The following is a 27528-nucleotide window of genomic DNA, read 5'->3' on the forward strand; positions in this document are numbered from 1 at the left end:
TAGTAATGGCATTTATTAGGCGCTTACTATGTGCAAAGCACTGTTCCTCTATATATGTTTGTACAGATTTATTACTCTATTTTACTTGTACATATTTACTATTCTATGTATTTTATTTTGTTTATATGTTTTGTTTTGTTGTCTGCCTCCCCCTTCTAGACCGTGAGCCCGCTGTTGGGTAGGGACCGTCTCTAGATGTTGCCGACTTGTACTTCCCAAGCGCTTAGTACAGTGCTCTGCACACAGTAAGCACTCAATAAATACAACAATGAATGAATGAATGTACGAAGCGCTGGGAGAGTACAACACAACAATAAACAAAACATTCATTCATTCGATCATATTTATTAAGCACTTACTGTGTGCACAGCACTGTATGAAACGCTTAAGACGTTGCGAGAAGCAAAGTGGTTTAGTGGAAAGCCACTTTCTGGCTTGGGAGTCAGAGGTCGTGGGTTCTAATCCCGGCTCCACCACTTGTCAGCTGCATGACTTTGGGCAAGTCACTTCATTTCTCTGTGCCTCAGTTTCCTCATCTGTAAAATGGGGATTAAGACTGTGAGCCCCACGCGGGACAATCTGATTACCTTGTATCTACCCCAGCGCTTAGAACAGTGCTCGATACATAGTAAGTGCTTAACAAATACCATCATTACCATTATTGTGCCACGCACTGAGGTAGATACCAGCTAATTGGGTTGGACACAGTCCCTGTCCCACATGGGGCTCACTGCCTTAACCCCTATTTTACAGATGAGGGAACTGAGGCCCAGAGACAAGCGGTCGAACCGGGATTAGAACCCAGATCCTTCTGTCTTCCAGGCCCGTGCTCTATCAGTTTGACCATCCTCCTCCTAACTGTGGCATTTGTTAAGCACTTGAAATGATGTTCATAGCACTGGGGAAGTTTCAGGATGATCAGATCAGACGCAGCCATTGTTGCACAGTCTAAATAGGAGGGAGAGCAGGTATTGAATGCCCATTTTACAGATGAGGTCATTGAGGCCCAGAGAAGTGACTTGCCCAAGGTCACACAGCAGGCATGGGGAAGGATCGGGATTAGAACCCATATCAACTGTGTGACTTTGGGCAAGTCTCTCTGTTCCTCTGTTCCCTCATCTGTAAAATGGGGATTAAGACCGTGAGTCCCACGTGGGACAACCTGATCACCTTGTATCTACCCTAGCACTTAGAACAGTGCTTGGCACATAATAAGTGCTTAACAAATACTATTATTATTATTACTATTATTATCCTCCTCTGACTCCAAGGCCTTTGCCCTTTCCAATAAGGGAAGCAGCAGGGCCTAGTGGGAAAAGCCTGGGTTTGAGAGTCAGAGGTCGTGGGTTCTAATCCTGCCTCTGCCACTTTTCTGCTGTGCGACCTTGGGCAAATCACTTAACTTCATCTGGAAAATGGGGATGAAGACTGTGAACCCCACGTGGAACAACCTAATTGCCTTGTAATAATAATAATGATGGTATTTGTTAAGCAGTTACTATGTGCGAAGCACTGTTCTAAGCCCTGGGGGGATACAAGGTGATGAGGTTGACCCACGTGGGGCTCACAGTCTTTATCCCCATTTTACAGATGAGGGAACTGAGGCGTAGAGAATCAATCAATCTATCAATCAATCGTATTTATTGAGCGCTTACTATGTGCAGAGCACTGTACTAAGCGCTTGGGAAGTACAAATTGGCATCACATAGAGACAGTCCCTACCCAACAGTGGGCTCACAGTCTAAAAGGGGGAGACAGAGAACAGAACCAAACATACCACCAAAATAAAATAAGTAGGATAGAAATGTACAAGTAAAATAAATACATAAATAAATAGAGTAATAAATATGTACAACCATATATACATATATACAGGTGCTGTGGGGAAGAGAAGGAGGTAAAATGGGGGGATGGAGAGGGGGACGAGGGGGAGAGGAAAGAAGGGGCTCAGTCTGGGAAGGCCTCCTGGGGGAGGTGAGCTCTCAGCAGGGCCTTGAAGGGAGGAAGAGAGCTAGCTTGGCGGATGGGCAGAGGGAGGGCATTCCAGGCCCCGGGGATGACGTGGGCCGGGGGTCGACGGCGGGACGGGCGAGAGCGAGGTACAGTGAGGAGATTAGTGGTGGAGGAGCGGAGGGTGCGGGCTGGGCAGTAGAAGGAGAGAAGGGAGGTGAGGTAGGAGGGGGCGAGGTGATGGACAGCCTGGAAGCCCAGGGTGAGGAGTTTCTGCCTGATGCGCAGATTGATCGGTAGCCATTGGAGGTTTTTGAGGAGGGGAGTAATATGTCCAGAGCGTTTCTGGACAAAGATAATCCGGGCAGCAGCATGAAGTATGGATTGAAGTGGAGAGAGACACGAGGATGGGAGATCAGAGAGAAGGCTGGTGCAGTAGTCCAGACGGGATAGGATGAGAGCTTGAACGAGCAGGGTAGCGGTTTGGATGGAAAGGAAAGGGCGGATCTTGGCAATGTTGCGGAGCTGAGACCGGCAGGTTTTGGTGACGGCTTGGATGTGAGGGGTGAATGAGAGAGCGGAGTCGAGGATGACACCAAGGTTGCGGGCTTGTGAGACGGGAAGGACGGTAGTGCCGTCAACAGAGATGGGAAAGTCAGGGAGAGGACAAGGTTTGGGAGGGAAGACGAGGAGCTCAGTCTTTGACATGTTGAGCTTTAGGTGGCGGGCGGACATCCAGATGGAGATGTCCTGAAGGCAGGAGGAGATGCGAGCCTGGAGGGAGGGGGAGAGAGCAGGGGCAGAGATGGAGATCTGGGAGTCATCAGCGTAGAGATGATAGTTGAAGCCGTGGGAGCGAATGAGGTCACCAAGGGAGTGAGTGTAGATTGAGAACAGAAGGGGACCAAGCACTGAACCTTGGGGAACCCCCACAGTAAGAGGATGGGAGGGGGAGGAGGAGCCTGCAAAAGAGACTGAGAAAGAACGACCGGAGAGATAAGAGGAGAACCAGGAGAGGACGGAGTCTGTGAAGCCAAGGTCAGATAGCGTATTGAGGAGAAGGGGGTGGTCCACAGTGTCGAAGGCAGCTGAGAAGTTAAGTGGCTTGCCCAAGGTCATACAGCTGACAAATGGAGGAGCTGGGATTCGAACCCATGACCTCTGAATCCCAAGCCTGGGCTCTTTCCTCTGAGCCAAGCTACTTTTCTGTCTTCCAATTCTGTAATATTATATTCTCCCAGGCACCAAGTAAGCTCTCAATAAAGCACTGCACCCAGTAAGTTCTCCTCAATGAATAGGATAGCTAGAACTCATAATCCATCTTATCTCCATTTTACAGATGAGCAAACTGAGGTCCTTGTATTTATCCCAGTGCTTAAAACAGTGGTTGGTGCATAGTAAGCCCTTAACAAATACTATAAAAAAATAATGTCATTGCTGTTCCTCCAACAAGGTTTTTAATAATAATAGCAATGATGGCTTTTGTTAAGCACTTACGATGTGCCAAGCACTGCTCTAAGCGCTGGGGAGGATATAAGGTGATCAGGTTGTCCCACGTGGGGCTCACAGTCTTCATCCCCATTTTACAGATGAGGTCACTGAGGCCCAGAGAAGTGAAGTGACTTGAGCAAAGTCACACAGCTGACAGTTGGTGGAGCCAGGATTAGAACCCATGACCTCTGACTCCCAAGCCCGGGCTCTTTCCACTGAGCCACGCTGCTGCTTCCCACACGGCTTGTGTTTTTGACGCAATTAATCGCCGTAACACTGTTATCTTTGTTCACAGGCCTTCTTTATTATTGTGAAGCATTCAACGTTGGTCTCCGAGGAGCAAAAATATTTTCCGGCCCCTCAGCTGAGCAGTTTGGTTATTCGGTACAGCAGTTTGTAAGCCCCGAAGGCAACTGGTAAGAATATTCAACTCTTCCATCACTGAGACATAAAAGGTGGAGATAATTTTGTAGATTTCTGCTCTCCCAGGGTTCATCAGATCTGCTCGGATTGGTGCGTTTTCTTGTCTCTAGTTTGCCTTGCTTTTAGTTTGCTGCCTTCCACTCAATTTATTTTTTAATAATAATGATAATAATAATAATAATGGTATTTAAGTGCTTACTAGGATGCAGAGAGAAGAGAAGCAGCATGGCTCAGTGGAAAGAGCCCGGGCTTTGGAGTCAGAGGTCATGGGTTCGAATCCCGGCTCCGCCACATGTCTGCTGAGTGACCTTGGGCAAGTCACTTAACTTCTCTGAGCCTCAGTTACCTCATCTGTAAAATGGGGACTAAGACTGTGAGCCCCACGCGGGACAACCTGATCACCTTGTATCCCCCTCAGCGCTTAGAACAGTGCTTTGCACATAGTAAGCGCTTAACAAATGCCAACATTATTATTATTACTATGTGCCAACCACTGTTGTAAGCGCTGGGGTAGATACAGGGTAATCAGGTTGTTCCACGTGGGGCTCACAGCCTCAATCCCCATTTTACAGATGAGGGAGCTGAGGCACAGAGAGGTGAAGTGACTTACCCAACGTCGCACAGCAGACAAGTGGCAGAGGCGGGATTAGAACCCACGTCCTCTGACTCCCAAGCCCGCCCCGGCTCTTTCCTTTAAGCCACTCTGCTTCTCGCTGACTGCTTCACTCCGCTTATTTTTTGTAAATGAAATTTAGCCCAATCTGATTATCTTGTAATTACCCCAGCTCTTAGTACAGTGCTTGGCACATCATACCATCCCGCGCTCTAGCCATTAGGCCACGTTGCTCCCTCTGAGCAGAGCACTGTATTGGGCGCTTGGGAGAGACTAATACACCGCGGTGGTAGACAATGTTCCCTGCCCACAAGGAGCTAGGAGTCTAAGGATCTTCTTTATCAGCATCTGCATAGCTTTTCTCTGTTAGTGGGTGTGAGTTACCTGGGCAGCAGAGATCATCTTCATCATCATCAGTGGTACTTACTGAGTGCTTCTTAGGAGCAGAGCACTGTACTAAGCACTTGGGAGAGGATAAAACAACAAGAGTTGCTAGACACCCCTGGGCAGCAGAGAGATCATCATCGTCATCATCATCAGTGGTACTTACTGAGTGCTTCCTAGGAGCAGAGCACTGTGCTAAGCACTAGGGAGAGGTTAAAACAACAAGAGTTCGTAGACACGTTCCCTGCCCCCAGGGAGTTTACAGTCTAGAGGGGGAGACAGACATTAATAAAAAATAGATAATATTATTTTACATATAATTCTAATCATAAGCCCTCCTCTCCCCTTCTCCCACTCCTTTCTGCGTCACCCCTGACTTGCTGCCTTCATTCATCTTCTCTCCCATCCCCGCGGCACATATATGTATATATCCGTAATTTATGTATTTATTTAATTTATTTCCATTAATTAATTTTAGACTGTGAGCCCACTGTTGGGTAGGGACTGTCTCTATATGTTGCCAATTTGTACTTCCCAAGCGCTTAGTACAGTGCTCTGCACATAGTAAGCGCTCAATAAATACGATTGATGATGATTAATGTCTGTTCTCCCCCTCTAGACTGTGAGCTCGTTGTGGGCAGGGAATGTGTCTGTTGTATTGCATTCTCTGGAGGGCTTAGTACAGTGCTTTGCATACAGTAAGCGCTCAATAAATATGGTTGAATAATTGAATGGCTATAAAATGGATAGCTCCATGTCCACTCTATAGCGCTCACAGCCTCGTCCTCAATTATCTCCTCTGTAAAATGGGGATGAAGACTGTGAGCCCCAGTTGGACTGTATCCAACTTGATTGATTAGCTTGCATCTACCGCAGCGCTTAGTACAGTTCCTGGTGCATAGGAAGCGCTTAACCAAATACCTTAAAAAAAAATCTCTCCAGTGTCTACCAACTGTTTACGGTAAGTGATTAGCAAAACTGTAGTTTAGCTTCCGCATTTTTTCTGGCTTGAATAGGACAGGAATCTGGTGGATTCTGTGATCACTGCTTATCCCAACACCGATCAATCACTTAATAATAATAATAATGGTATTTATAAGCACTTACTATGTGCTGAACACTGTTCTAAGAACTGGGGGGGGGGGGTGCAAGGTCATCAGGTTGTCCCACGTGGGGCTCACAGTCTTAATCCCCATTTTGCAGATGAGATAACTGAGACACAGAGAAGTTAAGTGCCTTGCCCAAAGTCACACAGCAGACGTGTCGGAGGTGGGATTATTCATTCATTCATTCAATTGTATTTATTGAGCACTTGCTCTGTGCAGAGCACTGTACTAAGCTCTTGGGAAGTACAAGTCGGCAACATATAGAGACGGTCCCTACCCAACAGCGGGCTCACACTCCCAAGCCTGTGCTATTTCCACCGAGCCTCATAGCATTTCTTCCTCTCACTTTGTTTGGCTTATTCTCTTTCAACTCTGTGAGAAGCACTGTGGGCTGGGGAAAAGAGTCAGGCAGTAAGTCAGTTGTATTTATTGAGCATTTACTGTATGAAGAGAACTCTACTAAGTGCTTGGGAGAGGACAAAATGACAATAAACAGACACATTCCTTGCCTACAACGAGCTGACAGTCCAGAGAGGGAGACAGATATTAATATAAATGAATAAATTACAAGTATGTGCGTAAGTGCTGTGGGGCTGGAAGGGGGAAATGAATATCTATTCTATTCTACTTATCTATTCTATTCTACATATCTATTCTATTTATTTTATTTATTTTGTTAGTATGTTTGGTTTTGTTCTCTGCCTCCCCCTTTTAGACTGTGAGCCCACTGTTGGGCAGGGACTGTCTCTATATGTTGCCAACTTGTACTTCCCAAGCGCTTAGTACAGTGCTCTGCACACAGTAAGCGCTCAATAAATACGATTGATGATGATGATGATGATGAATAAAGGGAGCAAGTCAGGGTGATGTAGAAGGGAGAGGGAGACGAGGAAAGGAGGCTTTAGCGAGAGGAAGACCTCTTGGAGGCTTTGAAGGAGGAGAGAGTCATTGTCTATCAGATAATGATAATAATAATGATGGCATTTTTTAAGTGCCTACTATGTGCAAAGCACTGTTCTAAGCGCTGGGGGGATACAAGGCGATCAGGTTGTCCCACGTGGGGCTCACAGTCTTAATCCCCATTTTACAGATGAAGTAACTAAGGACCAGAGAAGTGACTTGCCCAAAGTCACACAGCTGAGTGGCGGAGTCAGGATTAGAACCCATGACTTCTGGCTCCCAAGCCCGGGCTCTTTCCACTGAGCCACGCTGCTTCTCAGATATGAGGAGGGAGGAGGGTGTTCCAGGCCGGAGGCAGGACGTGGGCCGGGGGTCGGCGGCGAGACAGGGGAGATGGAGGCCCAGGGAGAAGGTTGACAGGAGAGGAGTGGACTGTTGGGCCTGCGTTGGAGTAGGAGGGTAACGAAGTGAAGTGATGGAGGCAAGGTCATTGAATGCTTCTGAAGCCTATTGTGAGGCATTTTTGTTTGATGCCGAGGTGGATGAGTAACCACTGAGGAGTGGGAAGATATGTCCTGAACGTTTCTGAAGAAAAATGATCCAGGCAGCAGAGTGAAGTACAGAGCAGAGTGGGGAGAGCCAGGAGGCTGGGAGGTCACAGAGGAGGCTGATGCAGAAATCCAGGTGGGATACGATGAGAAGCAGTGTGACTCAGTGGAAAGAGCCTGGGCTTGGGAGTCAGAGGTTGCGGGTTCTAATCCTGCCTCCGCGATTTATCAGCTGTGTGACTTTGGGCAAGTCAGTTAATCAATCAATCGTATTTATTGAGCGCTTACTGTGTGCAGAGCGCTGTACTAAGCGCTTGGGAAGTACAAGTTGACTTCTCTGTGACTCAGTTCCCCCATCTGTAAAATGGGGATTAAGACAGTGAGCCCCACGTGGGACAACCTGATTACCTTGTATCTACCCCAGCACTTAGAACAGTGCTTGGCACATAGTAAGCGCTTAACAAATACCACTATTGCTATTATTATTATTAGTGATTGGATTAACGTAGTAGCAGTTTGGATGGCGAGGACAGTGGTTGCCTGTCAACCTACGAATCAAGCAAAAACTCCTCACTCCCTTCTTCAAGGACAGCTTCAAGGCTGTCCATCCCCTCGCCCCCTCCTACCTCACCTCCCTTCTCTCCTTCTCCAGCCCAGCCCTCACCCTCCGCTCCTCTGCCACCGCTAACCTCCTCACTGTACCTCGTTCTCTCCTGTCCCGCCGTCGACCCCTGACTCACATCATCCCCTTGGCCTGGAATGCCCTCCCTCCGCACTTCCTCCAAGCTAGCTGTCTTCCTCCCTTCAAAGTCCTACTGAGAGCTCACCTCCTCCAGGAGGCCTTCCCACACTGAGCCCCATTTTTCCTCTCCTCCCCCCATCCGCCCCTCTGCCCTACCTCCTTCCCCTCCCCGCAGCGCTTGTATATATTTGTACAGATTTATTTCTCTATTAATTTTACATGTACATATTTGCTATTCTATTTATTTTGTTAATGATGTGCATATAGCCATAATTCTATTTGTCCTGACGACTTTGACACCTGTCCATGTTTTGTTTTGTTGTCTGTCTCCCCCTTCTAGACTGTGAGCCCGTTGTGGGGTAGGGACCGTCTCTAGATGTTGCCGACTTGTACTTCCCAAGCACTTAGTACAGTGCTCTGCACACAGTAAGCGCTCAATAAATCCGATTAATCAATCAATCAATCATATTTATTGAGCGCTTACTCTTGGGAAGTACAAGTTGGCAACATATAGAGACAGTCCCTATCCAACAGTGGGCTCACAGTCTAAAAGGGGGAGACAGAACAAAACTAAACATACTAACAAAATAAAATAGAATAGATATGTACAAGTAAAATAAATAAATAAATAGAGTAATAAATATGTACAAACAGATATACATATATACAGGTGCCGTGGGGAAGAGAAGGAGGTAAGATGGGGGGATGGAGAGGGGGACGAGGGGGAGATTAAATGAATGAATGTGGTGAAAGTGGGACTGACAGGATTTAGTGATGGAGTGGATTTGTGGATTGAATGAGAGAGAGGTCAAGGATAACACCAAGGTTATGGGCTTGTGAGGTAGGAAGGATAGTGGTGATGGAAAAGTGAGGAGGAGGACAGGGATTGGGTGGAAAGATAAGGAGGTCTGTTTTGGACATGATAAGCTTGTAGGGGGTGGGTACCTCTGAGTAGAGATGTCTTGAAGGCAGGATGAGATGCTAATGCTATCTGTTAAGGTCTCTTTGTTATGTACAGGTATGTACATAAATACTGTGGGGCTGGGAGGGGGAAATGAATAAAGAGAGCAAGTCAGGGAGATGCAGGAGGGAGAGAGAAAAGGAAAGGAGGCTTTAGTCAGAGGAATGATGATGATGATGGCACTTACTATGTGCAAAGCACTGTTCTAAGTACTAGGAGGGGGGATACAAGGTGATCAGGTTGTCCCACGTGGGGCTCACAGTCTTCATCCCCATTTGACAGATGAGGTAACTGAGGCTCAGAGAAGTGAAGTGACTTGCCCAAGGTCACACAGCAGACATGTGGCGGAACCGGGGTTCGAACCCATGACCTCTGACTCCAAAGTCCGTGCTCTTTCCAGTGAGCCACGCTGCTTCCAAGAGGAAGGCCTCTTGGACACTTTGAAGAAAGGGAGACTAATTGTCTGCGGGATTTGAGGAGGGAGGCCGTTCCAGACCAGAAGCAGGACATGGGCAAGGGTCAGATGGAGGCCCAGTGAGAAGGGGGACATTACAGGGGTGGAGTGTTGGGGCTGGATTGGAGGCCTTCCCAGACTCAGCCCCCTTTTTCCTCTCCTCCTCCCCTTCCCCCCAACCCTACCTCCTTCCCCTCCCCACAGCACCTGTATATATGTTTGTGCAGATTTATTACTCTATTTATTTTACTTGTACCTATTTACTATCCTATTTATTTTGTTAATGATGTACACCTAGCCTTATTTCTATTTATTCTGATGACACCTGTCCACATGTTTTGTTTTGTTGTCTGCCTCCCCCTTCTAGACTGTGAGCCCGTTGTTGGGTAGGGACCATCTCTATATGTTGCCGACTTGTACTTCCCAAGCGATTAGTACAGTGCTCTGCACACAGTAAGCGCTCAATAAATACGAATGAATGAATGAGTAGGAGAGTAACAAGGTGAAGTGCTTAGAACAGTGCTTTGCATATTAGAAGCAGTGTGGTTCAGTGGAAAGAGCGCAGGCTTGGGAGTCACAGGTCATGGGTTCAAATCCCGCCTCCCCCATATGTCTGCTGTGCGACCTTGGGCAAGTCACTTCACTTTTCTGTGCCTCAGTTCCCTCATCTGTAAAATGGGGATTAAGACTGTGAGCCCCACATGGGACAACCTCATCTCCTTGTATTCCCAGCATTTAGAACAGTGCTTTGCACATAGTAAGCGCTTAATAAATGCCATCCTTATTATTATTATTGTCTCCTCTAGAGATACTGCTGGGAAAGATGGGGGACTTGAAGAGGGGCAGGAGTAGAGAGGGGCAGGGGAGACTTTAAAGCGATCACATTTGATAATGTCAACTTTCTAAATAAAGTAGGTGGCCAAATCATTGGGGGCAAGGGATGGGGGAAGTAAGGGGAGGGGAGCTTGAGGAGGGAATTAAATGTCTGGGAAAACTGGTGAGGACGATGGGCATGGCTGTCAACAAGGACGGAGAACGCATTTGTCCTTCCCATGTCCTTCCCCTGGCCCGGAATGCCCTCCCTCCGCACATCCACCAAGCTAGCTCTCTTCTTGCCTTCAAAGCCCTACTGAGAGCTCACCTCCTCCAGGAGGCCTTCCCAGACTAAGCCCCCTTTTTCCTCTCCTCCTCCCCATCCCCCTGCCCTACCACCTTCCCCTCCTCACAGCACTTGTATATATTTGTACAGATTTATTACTCTATTTATTTTCCTTGTACATCTTTACTATTCTATTTATTTTGTTAATGATGTGCATATAGCTTTAATTCTATTTGTTCTGATTTTGACCCCTATCTACATGTTTTGTTTTGTTGTCTGTCTTCCCCTTCGAGACAGTGAGCCTGTTGTTGGGTAGGGACCATCTATATAATAATAATAATGGCATTTATTAAGTGCTTACTATGTGCAAAGCACTGTTCTAAGCGCTGGGAAGGTTACAGAGTGATCAAGTTGTCCCACGGGGGGCTCACAGTCTTCACCCTCATTTTACAGATGAGGTAACTGAGGCCCAGAGAAGTGAAGTGACTTGCCCAAAGTCACACAGGCTGACAACTGGCGGAGCCGGGATTTGAACCCATGACCTCTGACTCCAAAGCCCGGGCTCTTGCCACTGAGGCACGCTGCTTCTCCATGTTGCCGACTTGTACTTCCCAAGTGCTTAGTACAGTGCTCTGCATGCAGTAAGCGCTCAATAAATATGATTGAATGAATAAACGAACAAATACCATTAAAATATAATGTAATAATAATAACAGACTGTGAGCCCACTGTTGGGTAGGGACTGTCTCTATATGTTGCCAATTTGTACTTCCCAAGCGCTTAGTACAGTGCTCTGCACATAGTAAGCGCTCAATAAATACGATTGATGATGATGAATAATGGTATTTAAGAGCTAATTATGTGCCAGGCACTGTAATAAGCGCTGGGAATTTGCATGTATCTACTCCAGCACTTACTACAGTGACTGATACCTACTAAGCACTTAACAAATACCATTAAAAATAATAATAATAATGATGGATGATGGTAAGGTTAAGTGCTTACTGCATGCCAGGCACTCTACTAGGCGCTGGAGTAGATACAAGCAAATTGAGATGGACACAGTCCCTGTCCCACGTGGGGCTCACAGTCTCAATCCTCCTTTTAAAGATGAGGTAACCGAGGCCCAGAGAAGTGTAGTGACTTGCCCGAAATCACACAGCACACCTGTGGTAGAGACCCAGCCCTACTTCTATGCAGTATTGGAATAGAGCAGAATTAATTACGCAGAGCACTCTTGATGTGGGAGACGTCATTAAAAGAGGAAAATGCCCTCAGAGACTCAGTCCCTCAGCCCACAGGAAGTGGAAATGTAAATATCTGAGTAATGGGGTTATCAGAAATTTTATAACGGGTCAAGACTGGGTTATGAATGAAATTGTTCCCGCATGATTACCCCCTCATTACAATAAGGTGATAAATCCTTCCAGATGTTAAATTGCAAAAGAAAACACGAAGTGAGTGATAGCTGGGGTATTTCCATCGGAACCAATGCTTTCCCTCATGCCAACAGGGAGGTTTATATTTATTTTTTGGAAAACTACAAAGATTAAACATGTTTATAAATATCGCATGAGGATGTTAACATTTGGATTGCGAAATGCGACAATTCAGAGCTACGTCGAGGAATCCTATTACAGGGGGATTGCATTCTTCCAGAAACCTCTTGTTAAGGGTAACTCGGGTTGCGGTATTTATCCGTGTCATCATCATCATCATCATCATCAATCGTATTTATTGAGCGCTTACTATGTGCAGAGCACTGTACTAAGCGCTTGGGAAGTACAAATTGGCAACATATAGAGACAGTCTCTACCCAACAGTGGGCTCACAGTCTAAAAGGGGGAGACAGAACAAAACCAAACATACTAACAAAATAAAATAAATAGAATAGATATGTACAAATAAATAAATAAATAAATAAATAGAGTAAAAAATATGCACAAACATGTCCCCTGCAACGCATGCGTTCATGTGCAAAAAAGGTCCTTCCAATCCCGTGTCCAAACAGGCCCGTGTTGTGGGAAGCCTGTACCCCAGTTTCCTCAATGTTTTAGCCAGAACACACGGTGAAAATCCGTGTTATGGCAGAAATCAGTAATAATTGCGGTAGAAAAGCAGCATGGTGGAGAGTATAGAGCCGGGGTTCGAATCCCGGCTCCGCCGCTTACCTGCCGTGTGACCTTGAGCGAGTCACTTCACTCGCAGCGTGGAGAAGCAGCGTGGCTCAGTGGATAGAGCATGGGCTTTGGAGTCAGAGGCCGTGGGTTCAAATCCCGGCTCCGCCACTTGTCAGCTGTGTGACTTTGGGCAAGTCACTTCACTTCTCTAGGCCTCAGTTCCCTCATCTGTAAAATGGGGACGAAGACTGTGAGCCCCTCGTGGGACAACCTGATTACCTTGTATCTACCCCAGCGCTTAGAACAGTGCTATGCACATAGTAAGCGCTTAACAAATACCAACATTATTACTATTATTATTCACTTCTCCGGACCTCAGTTACCCCATCTGTAAAATGGGAAATAACAATAGTAATGATGGCATTTGTTAAGCGCTTACTATGTGTGAAGCACTGTTCTAAGCGCTGCGGGGGGGGGGGGGATACAAGGTGATCAGGTTGACTTAATCCCCATTTTATAGTTGAGGTAACTGAGGCCCAGAGACATGAAGTGACTTGCCCGAAGTCACAAAGCTGACAAGCAGCGGAAGCAGGATTAGAACCCATGACCTCTGACTCCCAAACCTGTGCTCTTTTCACTGAGCCACGCTGGGAATAGAAACTGTGATCCCCTTGTGGGGCAAGGGGCTGCATCCAACCCGATTTGCTTGTATCCACCCCAGTGCTTAGTACAGTGCCTGGCACATAGGAAGCACTTACCAAAGACTAGAATTACTATTATTAATATTTGGTACAAATCCCGGCTCCGTCACTTTGCTGTATGACCCTGGGCAAGCCACTTAACTTCTCTGTGCCTCAGATACCTCATCTGTAAAATGGGGATTAAAACTGTGAGCCCCACATGGGACAGACTGATTACCTTGTATCTACTCCTAGTGCTTAGAAGTGCTTGGCACATAGTAAGTGCTTAACAAGTACCATTATTATTATTATTATTATTATTATTATTATTATTATTGTTATTATTACATTAAGTGCTGGGGTAGCGTGGCTCAATGGAAAGAGCACGGGCTTGGAGTCAGAGATTGTGGGTTCAAATTTCTGACTCTGCCAATTGTCAGCTGTGTGACTTTGGGCAAGTCATTTAACTTCTCTGTGCCTCAGTTACCTCATCTGTGAAATGGGGATGAAGACTGAGCCCCACATGGGACAATCTGATCACCTTGTATCCCCCCCAGCACTTGGAACAGTGTTTTGCACATAGTAAGCACTTAAAAAATGCCATCATTATTATACAAGAGGAGAATCAAGTCGGGCACAGTTCCTATCTCACATGGGAACACAGTTTAAGTAGGATGGAGTAGGATTTAATCCCGATTTTACAGATGAGGAAACTGAGGCACAGTTAAGTGAAATCATCATCATCAATCGTATTTATTGAGCGCTTACTATGTGCAGAGCACTGTACTAAGTGCTTGGGAAGTACAAATTAGCAACATATAGAGACAGTCCCTACCCAACAGGGGGCTCACAGTCTAAAAGGGGAAGGCAGAGAACAAAACCAAACATACTAACAAAATAAAATGACTTAAGCTCGTTGTCTCTAGACTGTAAGTTTGTTGTGGGCAGGGAATGTATCTGTTGTTTTGTACTCTCCCAAGTGCTTAGTAAAGTGCTCTGCACACAGTAAGCACACAATGAATACAACTGAAGGAATGATTGTATGAAACCAGCATTCATTCATTCATTCAATCATATTTATTGAGCACTTACTGTGTGCAGAGCACTGTACTAAGTGCTTGGAAAGTACAATTCAGCAACAGAGATAATCCCTGGCCAACAGCGGGCTCATATTCTAGAAGGGGGGAAGACTTGTTACATCAAAACAAGTGAACAGGCATCAGTAACATCAATATAAATGAATAGAATTATAGATATATGCATATTATTAATAAAATAAATAGAATTACAGATATGTACACAAATGCTGTGGGGTGGGGAGGGGGGTAGAGCAGAGGGAAGGAGTCGGGGTGATGGGGAGGGGAGGAGGAGCAGAGGAAAGGGGGATTTAGTCAGCAGACAAGTGGCCGAACCGGGATTAGAACCCAGAACTTCTGGCACCCGGGCCAGTGCTCTTTCCACTAGGCCACGCTGAGGGTATTTTGGTTCCAGAGTCTGTCTAGGAATTTGAGCTTGGACCCGAGTATTGGGGGGCTTCTTCAGACTGAGGAGGAGTCCACTACTTCCTCATTTTGAAGTCCCTTCCTTCCCCAGCCTTCCTGGGTGGTTCACCCCATCCGTAGCTACCGCCAAACAGCAAAAATTCCTCCCTCCTAGCCCACCGTCGGGTCCAAATATCATCAGTCGTATTTATTGAGCGCTTTCTGTGTGCAGAGCACTGTACTAAGAGCCTGGGAAGTACAAATTGGCAACATATAGAGACAGTCTCTACCCAACAGTGGGCAAATATGACATTTGAGAAGTTATCCATTGAGCTACAATCCATCAATTTTGCCAGGGATTGAAGGACATGGGCTGTAATCCCGGTTCCGTCGCTTGTCTGCTGTGTGACCTTGGGCAAGTCACTTAACATCTCTGTCTTTAATCTCCTCATCTGTAAAACTGGGATTAAGACTGTGAGCCCCATGTGGGACAGGGATTGTGTCCTATAAAATTATCTTGTATTTACCCCAGCACTTAGGCCAGTGCCTGGCACATAGGAAATGCTTAACAAATACAGTTTTAAAAAACGTTGAGACTAGTCAGTTGCTCTCCCCGAGAGGAAATCTCTAAAGCCTGGGGACTCCAGTACTGAAAGAAGGATTGAGGTGCTTTTTCCCTACATCTCTAATTATTATTATTATTTTTATCATTATTATGATACTTGTAAAAGCCAAGCGTAAGACCTGTGGTAAATACAAGTGAATTAGGTTGGACACAGTCCCTGTCTCACTTGGGGCCCAAACTCTTATCCTCATTTTACAGATGAGGTAACTGAGGCCTAGAAAAGTGAAGTGACTTTCCCAAGGTCACACAGTGGACACGTGGCAGAGACTGGATTAGAACCCAGGTCCTTCTGACCCCCGGGACCCTGCTCTATCCACTAAGACATGCTGCTTACTGTGTTGGCGGTAACCAGTATTACCCTCTCTAAAACTTGAGAGTCACAGTCCCTCTAGAGGTATTTATAACTTGTCCTGAATTATGGGTTTGGAACCTCCAAGGTCACCTTAAAACAGTGTTTACTGGCTAAACAAAGCTTTAGGGTGGGGTAGAGTAACTTCCAGGTATCCCTAACGGCTACTTTTCCAGGAGATAATTGAACCAGGGGTGTTATTTAAAGTACTCCTGGAACACCTCCCTGGTTCCCGAAGGAGAAAGACCTCCTATCTTGGAATCCTGTTTGAATTTTGGTAACTGAAATCATGATTGCTCATCTGGTTGAGAGTAAAATAAATAGCCTCACCACACCCTCTTTTATCCTTACTCTGTCTCAACCCACAAGTCCTTTCCTGTCACATTCAAGTGCCTCTGTGATGCAGGATTTTCAGAAACATCTTATTTTATTTTTCTACCTCTTTCTGCCAGATAATTGCTTTGTCTCTTAATCATTGTGCCTTCATAATTGCAGCCAATGATGATACCCAAGCCTTGAAAAATGGTGAGCTTTTTTTTTATGGTATTTAAGAGCTTATTATGGTCATGGGTTCAAATGCCAGCTCGGCCAATTGTCAGCTGTGTGACTTTGGGCAAATCACTTAACTTCTCTGTGCCTCAGTTACCTCATCTGTAAAATGGGGATTAAGTCTGTGAGCCCTCCGTGGGACAACCTGATCACCTTGTAACTTCCCAGCGCTTAGAACAGTGCTTTGCACACAGTAAGTGCTTAAGAAATACCATTATTATTATTATTATTAATAATAATAGACTTTTAGACTGTGAGCCCACTGTTGGGTAGGGACTGTCTCTATATGTTGCCAACTTGTACTTCCCAAGTGCTTAGTACAGTGCTCTGTACACAGTAAGCGCTCAATAAATACGATTGATGATGATGATGATATTAAGATGCCAGGCACTGGGGTATTGACAAGCTAGTCAGGTTGGACTCCGACCGTGTCATTCATTCAATTCAATCGCATTTATTGAGTGCTTACTCTGTGCAGAGCACTGTACTAAGCCCTGGGGAGAGTATAATATAATGGTCAACAGACACGTTCCCGGTCCCACTTGGGACTCATAGCTTTTTATCTCCGTTTTAGGGGTGTGGTAACTGAGGCCCAGAGAAGGGAAGTGACCGGCCCGAGGTCACACAGCAGGCAACTGGCAAAGCCAGGATTAGAACCCAGGTCCTCTGACTCCCAGGGACATGCTCTTTTCACCAGGACACGCTGCTTCTCACTGCTCCTTCCCCAGAGATTGAAATTGTCTGAAGGTCCATGGGCTATTTAGATGAGTGTTAGCTCACATACAGGAAGGAAATCCTTGTTTCAAAAGAGATTATCAAGTGACATTTTTACCTGTTGTAACGGAAGCAGACACATTGCGTATCTGGCGGGATTTCATTATCTCGCTCCTCATCGATTGAAGCTCAGGTTGTTGATGCCAGCATGAGGATCCCACCCGATTATAAAGGCACCTCATTTCCCATGGAAGCGATGAAAAGTTTATTTAAAGCAATTCCCATTTGACAGATGGAATTTATAAGTGGTGCTGGATTCAGTGTCTACTATGTGCAGTATTGGGTATGTAATAATAATAATAATAATAATGGCATTTATTAAGCACTTAATATGTGCAAAGCACTGTTCTAAGCACTGGAAAGGTTACAAGGTGACCAGGTTGTCCCACGGGGTGGGGGGCTCACAGTCTTAATCCCCATTTTACAGATGAGGGAACTGAGGCAGGGAGAAGTTAAGTGACTTGTCCAAAGTCACACAGCTGACAAGTGGTGGAGCCGGGATTTGAACCCATGACCTCTGACTCTAAAGCCCGTGCTCTTTCCACTGAGCCATGCTCAGTACATATTTATTTTGTACATATTTTGTACATATTTATTACTCTATTTTATTTGTACATATCTATTCTATTTATTTTATTTTGTTAGTATGTTTGGTTTTGTTCTCTGTCTCCCCCTTTTAGACTGTGAGCCCACTGTTGGGTAGGGACTGTCTCTATATGTTGCCAATTTGTACTTCCCAAGCGCTTAGTACAGTGCTCTGCACATAGTAAGCGCTCAATAAATACCATTGATGATGATGATGATGGTGATGATGCTTCATTTACTGTGTATACAATACTTTATTAGTTAATAATAATAGTAATAATAATTATGGTATTTGTTAAGCATTTACTATGTGCTAGGCATTGTACTAAGCAAAATGGGTTGGACACCGTCCCTGTCCCACATGGGGCTCCAAGACTTAATCCCCATTTTCCAGATGAGGTCACTGAGGCCCAGAGAGGGGAAGTGAGTCGCCCAAAGTCACATAGCAGATACGTGGTGGAGCCGGGATTAGAACCCATGACCCTCTATCCTGTACATCATGTGAGCGTATGAAGGTGCTTGGTATTTGTTAAGCACTCACTGTATGTCAAGCACTGTGATAAGTGCGGGGTAGATACAAAATCGTCGTGTCAGATGTAGTTCATTCATTCATTCAATTGTATTTATTGAGCACTTACTGTGTGCAGAGCACTGTACTAAGCGCTTGGAAAGTACAAGTAGAGAAGCAGCATGGCTCACTGGAAAGAGCATGGGCTTTAGAGTCAGAGGTCATGGGTTCAAATCCCAGCTCTGCCAATTGTCAGCTGTGTGACTTTGGGCACGTCACTTCACTTCTCTGGGCCTCAGTTCCCTCATCTGTAAAATGGGAATTAAGACTGTGAGCCCCCCGTGGGACAACCTGATCACCTTGTAACCTCCCCAGCACTTAGAACAGTGCTTTGCACATAGTAAGCTCTTAACAAATGCCATTATTATTATTATTATTAGTAGTAGTAGTGAGCCCACTGTTGGGTAGGGACTGTCTCTATATGTTGCCATCTTGTACTTCCCAAGCGCTTAGTACAGTGCTCTGCACACAGTAAGTGCTCAATAAATATGATTGATTGATAGTAGTAGTATTAGTATTATTACAATTCAACAATAAAGAGAGAGCATCCCTGCCCATACCGGGCTTACATTCTAGAAGCGGGGAGACAGACATCAAAACAAGTAAACAGGCATCAATGTTCCTGATCCACATGGGGTTTGCCGCCTCAGACAGTCAGTCGTATTTATTGAGCGCTAACTGCGTGCAAAGCATTGTACTAAGTGCCTGGGAGAGTCACGGGGGAGGGAAAACAGGACACCCATTTCACAGGTGAGGAAACTGAGGTACAGAGAAGTGAAGTGACTTACCTAAGGTCCCAAAGAAGGCAAGTGGCAGAGCCAGGATTAGGACATAGGTCTGCTGACTCCTAATGGTGTGTTCTATTGTCTAGACCACGCGGCCTCATATTTGGGGTTTGCCTCCTTTTTTGGACGTAATTAGGGCTTCCCAGAGGGTCCCAGACTGAATGTCAAGGGGCAGCAGACCGTCCAGGACTGTGCTGACTCCGACCAGAATCTTTTTTTTATTTTTTTTTATTATTACTATGGTATTTGTTAAGCACTTACCATGTGTCCAAGGCCCTACTGAGAGCTCACCTCCTCCAGGAGGCCTTCCCAGACTGAGCCCCTTCCTTCCTCTCCCCCTTGTCCCCCTCTCCATCCCCCCATCTTACCTCCTTCCCTTCCTCACTGCACCTGTATATATGTATATATGTTTGTACATATTTGTTACTCTATTTACTTATTTTACTTGTACATATCTACTCTATTTATTTTGTTAGTATGCTTGGTTTTGTTCTCTGTCTCCCCCTTCTAGACTGTGAGCCCACTGTTGGGTAGGGACTGTCTCTATATGTTGCCAACTTGTACTTCCCAAGCGCTTAGTACAGTGCTCTGCACACAGTAAGCGCTCAATAAATACGATTGATGATGATGATGATGTGTCAGGCACTGTACTAAGTGCTGAGTAGAAGCAGCATGTCTAGTAAATAGAGCATGGGCCTGGCAGGTTATCAGTTCTAATCCCGGCTCAGCCACTTACAGGCTGCGTGAGCTCGGGCAAGTCAGTTCACTTCTGTGCCTCAGTTACCTTGTCTGTGAAATGGGGATTAAGACCGTGAGCCCCTCGTGAGACTGTTTACAGCATCATCAATCGTATTTATTGAGCGCTTACTCTGTGCAGAGCACTGTACTAAGCGCTTGGGAAGTACAAATTGGCAACATATAGAGACAGTCCCTACCCAACAGTGGGCTCACAGTCTAAAAGGGCTTTCAGCAGGGCTTTGGTAAACTGTGTGGTGACCAAAGGTGAACATCCATACAGCCCTCAGAATGAGTTAATTAATAATAGCATTTGTTAAATACTTACTATGTGCTAAGCACCGTTTTAAGCACTGGAGAGGTTACAAGGTGATCAGGTTGTCCCACGGGGGGGCTCACAGGCTTAATCATTCATTCAATCATATTTATTGAGCGCTTATTGTGTGCTGAGCACTGTACTAAGCGCTTGAAAAGTACAAGTTGGCAACATATAGAGACGGACCCTACCCAACAGCGGGCCCGCAGTCTAGAATCCCCATTTTGCAGATGAGGTAACTGAGGCACAAAGAAGTGAAGTGACTTGCTCAAAGTCACACAGCTGACAACTGATGGAGCCGGAATTTGAACCCATGACCTCTGACTCCAAAGCCCGGGCTCTTTCCACTGATCCACGCTGTGATTCCCCCAGCTACCTCTCTGATTATGTCCCTAGCTGTAATTGATTTATTTCATATTCATGCCTGTTTCCCCTCTAGACTGTAAACTAATTGTGGGCAGGGAAGGGGTCCGTTTATTGTTACACTGTACTTTCCCAGGCGCATAGGACAGTGTGTCACACACAGGAAGCGCTCAATAAATGTGATTGAAAAGATGAATGAACGAAAGAATGAATCATCCTTCTCTGGGTTCTCTTGAGCTGGGATTTTCTTTGTAACACTGCATCTCTGAATGAAAGTTGCCCGGAAATAGATATGGGGAGCCACAAAGCCATGGAGGGTGAAGGTAAACAGTGCTCATTGAATGGAAAATTATTAATTATTAACCAGAAAAGGGATGGGAGCAAGTTCACCCGGGGCCAAGTAGTATAACTTTGGTTTTTTTAATGGTATTTGTTAAGCTCTTACTGTAGTGCCAGGAACTGTCCTAATTGCTGGGGTAGATTCAAGTTAATCAGGTTTTGCACGGTCCCTGTCCCCCATGGGGCTCACAGTCTTAATCCTCATTTTAGAAATGAGGGAACTGAAGCCCCCTAGAAGCGAAGTGACTTGTCCAAGGTCACACAGCAGACGGGTGGTGGAGCTGGGATTAGAACTCGGGTCCTTTGGACATCCAGAAGTCCGAAGACTTCTAGAGAAGCAGCATGGCTCAGTGGAAAGAGCCCGGGCTTGGGAGTCAGAGGTCATGGTTTCGAATCCCGGCTATACCACCTGTCAGCTGTGTGACCTTGGGGAAGTCACTTAACTTCTCTGTGCCTCTGTTTCCTCATCTGTAAAATGGGATTTAAGACTGTGCGCCCCACGTGGGACAACCTGATCACCTTGTATCCCCCCCAGCGCTTAGAACAGTGTTCATATAGTACACTGTATTCTATAGTATAGTATATAGTATATAGCTTTATATAGTAAGCCCTTAACAAATACCATTATTATTATTATTATTATTATTATTATTATCATTATTCCAGGCCCATGCTGTATCCACTAGGCCAGGCTGCTTCTCTTGGGGATGAGCCAGGTGATGTAAGGCTTGGGCTGGGAAGGGACAGACTAAGCTCTAAAATGTAAGCTCATTGTGGGCAGGGAGTGTATCTGTTCATTGTTGTAGTGTACCCTCCCAAGCGCTTAGCACAGTGCTCTGCACACAGTAAGCACTCAATAACTACAACTGAATGAATGAATGACAGGTCAGACCCCCACAGCACTTATGCCCATATCTGTAAATTATTTATTTTTATTAATGTCTTTCTCCCCTACTTGCCTCTAAGCTCTCTGAGGGCAGGGAATATCTGTTATATTGTTGTATTGTACTCCCCAGCGCTTAGTACAGTGTTCTGCACACAGTAAGTGCTCAATAAATACAAATGACTGACTGACAGATGACTTTCTCAGCCTACTGCCCACCTAATATGTTCTCCGCTGAGAGCAGGCCTAGTGGAAATCAATCCATCAATCGATCAATCGTATTTATTGAGCTTACTGCGTGCAGAGCACTGAACTAAGCGCTTGGGAGAGTACACTTTGACAGAGTTTGTAGACACTTTCTCTGTCCACAGTGACCACGGAGTCTAATCCCGGCTCCACCATTTTCTGGATGACTTGGGTCAGGTTACTTTTTAACCTCCCTTTGCCTCAGTTTCCTCATCTGTAAAAAAGGGATTACAAGTGTGAGCCCCATGTGGGACGGGGACTGTGTCCACAATGCTTTGCACATAGTAAGCACTTAATAAATGCCATCATTATTATTAGTATTAGTAGTAGGGAAGCAGCATAGCTTAGTGGATGGAACACAGGCTTGGAAGTCAGAAAGACCTGGGGGCCGATTCCAGCTCTGCCACATGTCCGCAGCGTGACCTTGGGCAAGTCACTTCTGGGCCTCAGTTTCCTCATCTGTAAAATGGGGATGAAGAGTGGGAACCTCATGTTGGACAGAGACTGTGTCCAACCTGATCAACTTGTATCTAACCCAGTGCTTAAAACAGTGCTTGGCACGAAGTAAGTGCTTAATAAGTATTATTATTATCAGTAAAATGAAGTTCATTACCTCCTTTATGGAATGGAGATTGTTTGATCAGCTTGATTGTATAATAAGGTTGATATTGGTTAAGTGCTTACTATGTGCCAAGCACTGTTCTAAGCACTGGGGTAATAATAATAATAATGATGCCATTTGTTAAGCGCTTACTATATGCAAAGCACTGTTCTAAGCACTGGGTAGATACAAGGTAATCAGGTTGTCCCACATGGGACTCACAGTCTTCATCCCCATTTTACAGATGAGGTCACTGAGGCCCAGAGCAGTTAAGTGACTTGCCCAAAGTCACATAACAGACAAGTGGCGGAGCAGAGATTAGAACCCATGACCTCTAACTCCCAAGCCTGGGCTCTTTCCACTGAGCCATGCTGTTATCTACTCCAGCACCAAGGCCAATGCTTGGAACATAGTGAGCGCTGAACAAATTACCACAGTTACTATTATAGGACCGCAAGCCTGCCAATTTTTTTTTTTTTTTTAGAAGCAAAGTAGGCCAGTAACTCTAGCTTAGTTGGGGTGATCCAGATGCTGTCAGCTATCTATTTACCTCATTTACCTCATCTGGAAAACGGGAATTAAGAGTATGAGCCCCATGTGGGAAAGGGACTGGATTCAACCTGATCTAACCCAGCACTTGGTATGATGCCAGGAACATAATAATGTGCTTAACAAATTTAATAATAATAATAATAATGGCATTTATTAAGCGCTTACTATGTGCAAAGCACTGTTCTAAGCACTGGGGAGGTTACAAGGTGATCAGGTTGTCCCACTGGGGGCTCACAGTCTTCATCCCTATTTTACAGATGAGGTAACTGAGGCAGAGAGAAGTTGTGACTTGCCCAAAGTCACACAGCCAACAAGTGGCGGAGTCAGGATTTGAACCCATGACCTTTGACTCCAAAGCCCGGGCTCTTTCCACTGAGCCAAACTGCTTCTCTACAGTATAGTGCTCTGCACACAGTAAGCGCTCAGTAAATACCACTGAATGAATGAATTTATTTTGTTTTCAGGCTACTTGTTGGCTCTCCCTGGAGTGGTTTTCCAAAGAACAGAATGGGAGATATCTACAAATGCCCTGTTGACTTGCCACACGTCACCTGCGAGAAACTCAATTTGCACGGTAAGTGGTGTTGGGTACTGGGACCAGTGTAAAGGCGGAATTTACGTTTAGGTGAGCTTCAACCTGGCAAGCGGAATATCTCTCAATCTACTGAGAGTGCAGGTAGAGACATGTTCGGGTAGAAAACTGGGTCATCCGCGCTTGTCTTATTCCCCTGGGAGTCTGTGGCTCTCCGCTTCCTAAATCGTGTGTGTGTTTGGAGCAATGAAGGTAAGGGTGTCGTTGGACTGAAAACTGTAGCTCTCCACTTCCAGGATGTGTGCAGGCCTCTGGAGTTTTCTGTCAACGACTAACTGGTGAATTAGGGTGGCGGAAACCACAGTCCAAGTGGCAAAGGAAGGGGGACAGCCAAAGGCAGCAAATGCGTAAAAGCCGAACTTCCAGACGTCAACTTCTATCACATTCCCCACAGAACGAGTTGGATCCTGCCAGCTCTTCCTGGGTGTGGAAGTTTGGTATTTTGGAACTGGGTTTTTCAGATCGAGACGACTGTCTGTAGCCTCGGTGAGCAGCTTAAACCCGAGGATGAACATGTCCTTGCCTTCTGGTCTCTGGCGGTTCTCCGGTGAGGAAGCTTGTAGTCTCCCTCATCCGTCATTTTGCTCTCCTGTGTCCCCAGATACCTCTGGACCCATTTCCTCAGGCATAAACAGGGACGATCTGTTAGATTTGTCAGAATCTTGCATTTCAGGCTTAAACACCAAGCACACATATTTAAGCCCTTTCCTGCTTCCTTGTGGTTTCACAAGGCTTTGGAGCGCTTAAGACAATAGCCAGTTTGTGTTCAAGCAGAATGGGGAGAGGGAGTTGTGGGGGAAAATGATAGACACAATCAATCAATCAATAATATTTATTAAGCGCTTAATGTGTGCAGCGCACTGTACAAAGAGATTGGGAGGGTACAATGTAATAATATTCATTCATTCATTCAATCATATTTATTGAGCGCTTACTGTGTGCACAGCACTGTACTAAGTGCTTGGGAAGTACAAGTTGGTGGTAGCATATAGAGATGGTCCCTACCCCACAACGGGCTCACAGTCTAGAAGGGGGAGACAGACAACAAAACAAAACATATTAACAAAATAAAATAAATAGAATAGTAAATATGTACAAGTAAAATAAATAGAGTAATAAATCTGTACAAACATATATACAGGTGCTGTGGGGAGGGGAAGGAGGCAAGGCAGGGGGGATAGGGAAAGGGAGGAAGGGGAGAGGAAGGAGGGGGCTCAGTCTGGGAAGGCCTCCTGGAGGAGGTGAGCTCTCAGTAGGGCTTTGAAGGGAGGAAGAGAGCCAGCTTGGCAGATGTGAGGAGGGAGGGCATTCCAGGCCAGAGGTAGGATGTGGGCCGGGGGTCGATGGCAGGACAGGCGAGAGCGAGGCCCAGTGAGGAGGTTAGCGGCGGCCGAGGAGCGGACGGTGCCGGCTGGGCTGGAGAAGGAAAGAAGGGAGGTGAGGTAGGAGGGGGCAAGGGGATGGACAGCCTTGAAGCCGAGAGTGAGGCGTTTTTGCCTGATGCGTAGGTTGACTGGTAGCCACTGGAGATTTTTGAGGAGGGGACTAACATGCCCAGAGCGTTTCTGCACAGAGATGATCCGGGCAGCAGCGTGAAGTATAGACTGAAGTGGGGAGAGAAAGGAGGATGGGAGGTCACAGAGGAGGCTGATGCAGTAATCCAGTTGGGATAGGATGAGAGACTGAACGAGCTGGGTAGCGGTTTGGATGGAGAGGAAAGGACAGATTCTTGGTAATGTCGTGGAGGTGAGACCGGCAGGTTTTGGTGACGGATTGGATGTGAGGGGTTGTGAGGGGTCTGTCAGTATAACAGACACGTTCCGTGCCCACGAAGATCTCACAGGCTAGAGGGGGAGACAGACATTAATATAAATAAATAAATGACAGGTATAAACTTAAGTGTTTTGGGGCTGGGAGTGGGGATTAGGGGAGCAATTCAGAAGAACACAGAAGGGAGTGGGAAAAGAGGAAATGAGGGAAGTCCTCTTGGAGGAGATGAGCCTTCAATAAGGCTTTTAACGAGGGGGAGAGTAATTGTCTGTCGGATATGAAGAGAGAGGGCATTCCAGGCCATAGGCGAGCTGTGGGCGAGAGGTCGGCAGTGAGATAGAAAAGACTGAGGTACAATGAGAAGGCTGGTGTTAAGTTGACTGAAATGGGTGGACTGGATTGTACTAGGAGGGTAGTGAGGTGAGGTAGGAGGGGACAAGGTGATTGACTGCTTTAAAGCTGATATGAAGGAGTCAGTGTTTGTTGTGGAGGTGGATGGGAAACCACTGGAGGTTCTTGAAGAGTGGGCAAACATGGACTTGAACAATTCTGTAGAAAAAGGATCCGGGCAGCATTCATTCATTCATTCATTCATCGTATTTATTGAGTGCTTACCGTGTACAGAGCACTGTACTAAGCACTTGGAAAGTACAATTCGGCAACAGATACAGACAAGCCCTACCCAACAATGGGCTCACAGTCTAAAAGCGGGGAGACAGACAACAAAACAAGTAGGCAGGCATCAATAGCAGCAGAATGAAGTATAGACTGGAAAGGGCACAGACAGGAGGAAGGGGGGTCAGCAAGGAGGCTGATAGACAATAGACACACACACACACACACACGTTCAGGAGTGGAGCACGCAGTTGGAGAAGTGAACAAGTAGAGACAGCTACAGAGTGGAGAGAAGGACACACAAGACACATCACAATGAAGAATGGATGATGAAAAGAAATGTGGCTCAGTGAGGCTGTCTGGATGACAGCCATAAGCAGGAGGAACTATTAGCCTCATCTTCTCCCCCAGCCCCCTTCCCAAGAGGGGCTGGATAAGGTGAGCAGCCCCCCAAAATCCCACAGGACAAGCTAATGGCTTTTCTTCCAATCCCAACCCACGGGTGTCAGACAGTCAACCGTGTTTATTGAGTGCTTACTGTGCGCAGAGTGCTGTACTAAGTGCTTGGGAGAGGACAATATAACAATACAATAGACATATTCCCTTCCCACAACAAGCTTACAGTTTAGAGTGGGAGACAGACGTTAATATAAATAAATTACAGATATGGGCATTAGTGCTGTGGGGCTGGGCTGTGGGGATGAATAAACCCATTGTGGGCAGGGATTGTCTCTCTTTATTGCTGAATTGTACTTTAATAAGAATAATAAAGTGATGGTATTTGTTAATAATAATAATAATGGCATTTGTTAAGCGCTCACTATGTGCCAAGCACTGTTCTAAGCACTGGGATGGATACAAGGTTATGAGATTGCCCCACCTGGGGCTCACAGCCTTAATCCCCATTTTACACATAAGGTAACTGAGGCACCAAGAAGTGAAATGTCTTGCCCAAAGTCACACAGCTGGAGAGTGGCGGAGCCAGGATTAGAACCCATGACCTCTGACTCACTAGCCTGTGCCCTGTCCACTAAGTCATGACTTTCCAAGTACTTAGTACAGTGCTCTGCACACAGTAAGCGCTCAGTAAATACGATGGAATGAAAGAATGAATGAATAAAGGGAGCAAGTCAGGGCAACACAGAAGGGAGTGGAATGGACTCTTCTTGACTGTAAACGCGTTGCGGGCAGGGAACGTGTCTAACAACTCTGTACTTTCCCAAGCGCTTAGTGCAGTTGCTCCACATACATTAAGCACTCAATAAATACTACTAATGGACGGATCACCATCTTTCTGGTGGATCTGTCTCCCATCCACACGCGGGCCAG

At 45.9% G+C, this 27528-nt stretch overlaps 1 protein-coding gene across 1 annotated transcript in view; it reads left to right on the forward strand.

Moving 5' to 3' along the window:
* The window catches only part of ITGA2 (integrin subunit alpha 2), a 133697-nt gene that overhangs the window by 13154 nt on the left and 93015 nt on the right, over positions 1 to 27528 (forward strand). Inside the window, exons 2-3 of the mRNA XM_038765572.1 lie at positions 3662 to 3857; positions 23687 to 23796. Coding sequence (XP_038621500.1) covers positions 3662 to 3857; positions 23687 to 23796 — 306 coding nt within the window. The remainder of the gene's footprint in view (positions 1 to 3661; positions 3858 to 23686; positions 23797 to 27528) is intronic.

This window comes from Tachyglossus aculeatus, chromosome 23 (assembly GCF_015852505.1).
Source record: "Tachyglossus aculeatus isolate mTacAcu1 chromosome 23, mTacAcu1.pri, whole genome shotgun sequence".
Classification (NCBI taxonomy): Eukaryota; Metazoa; Chordata; class Mammalia; order Monotremata; family Tachyglossidae; genus Tachyglossus; species Tachyglossus aculeatus.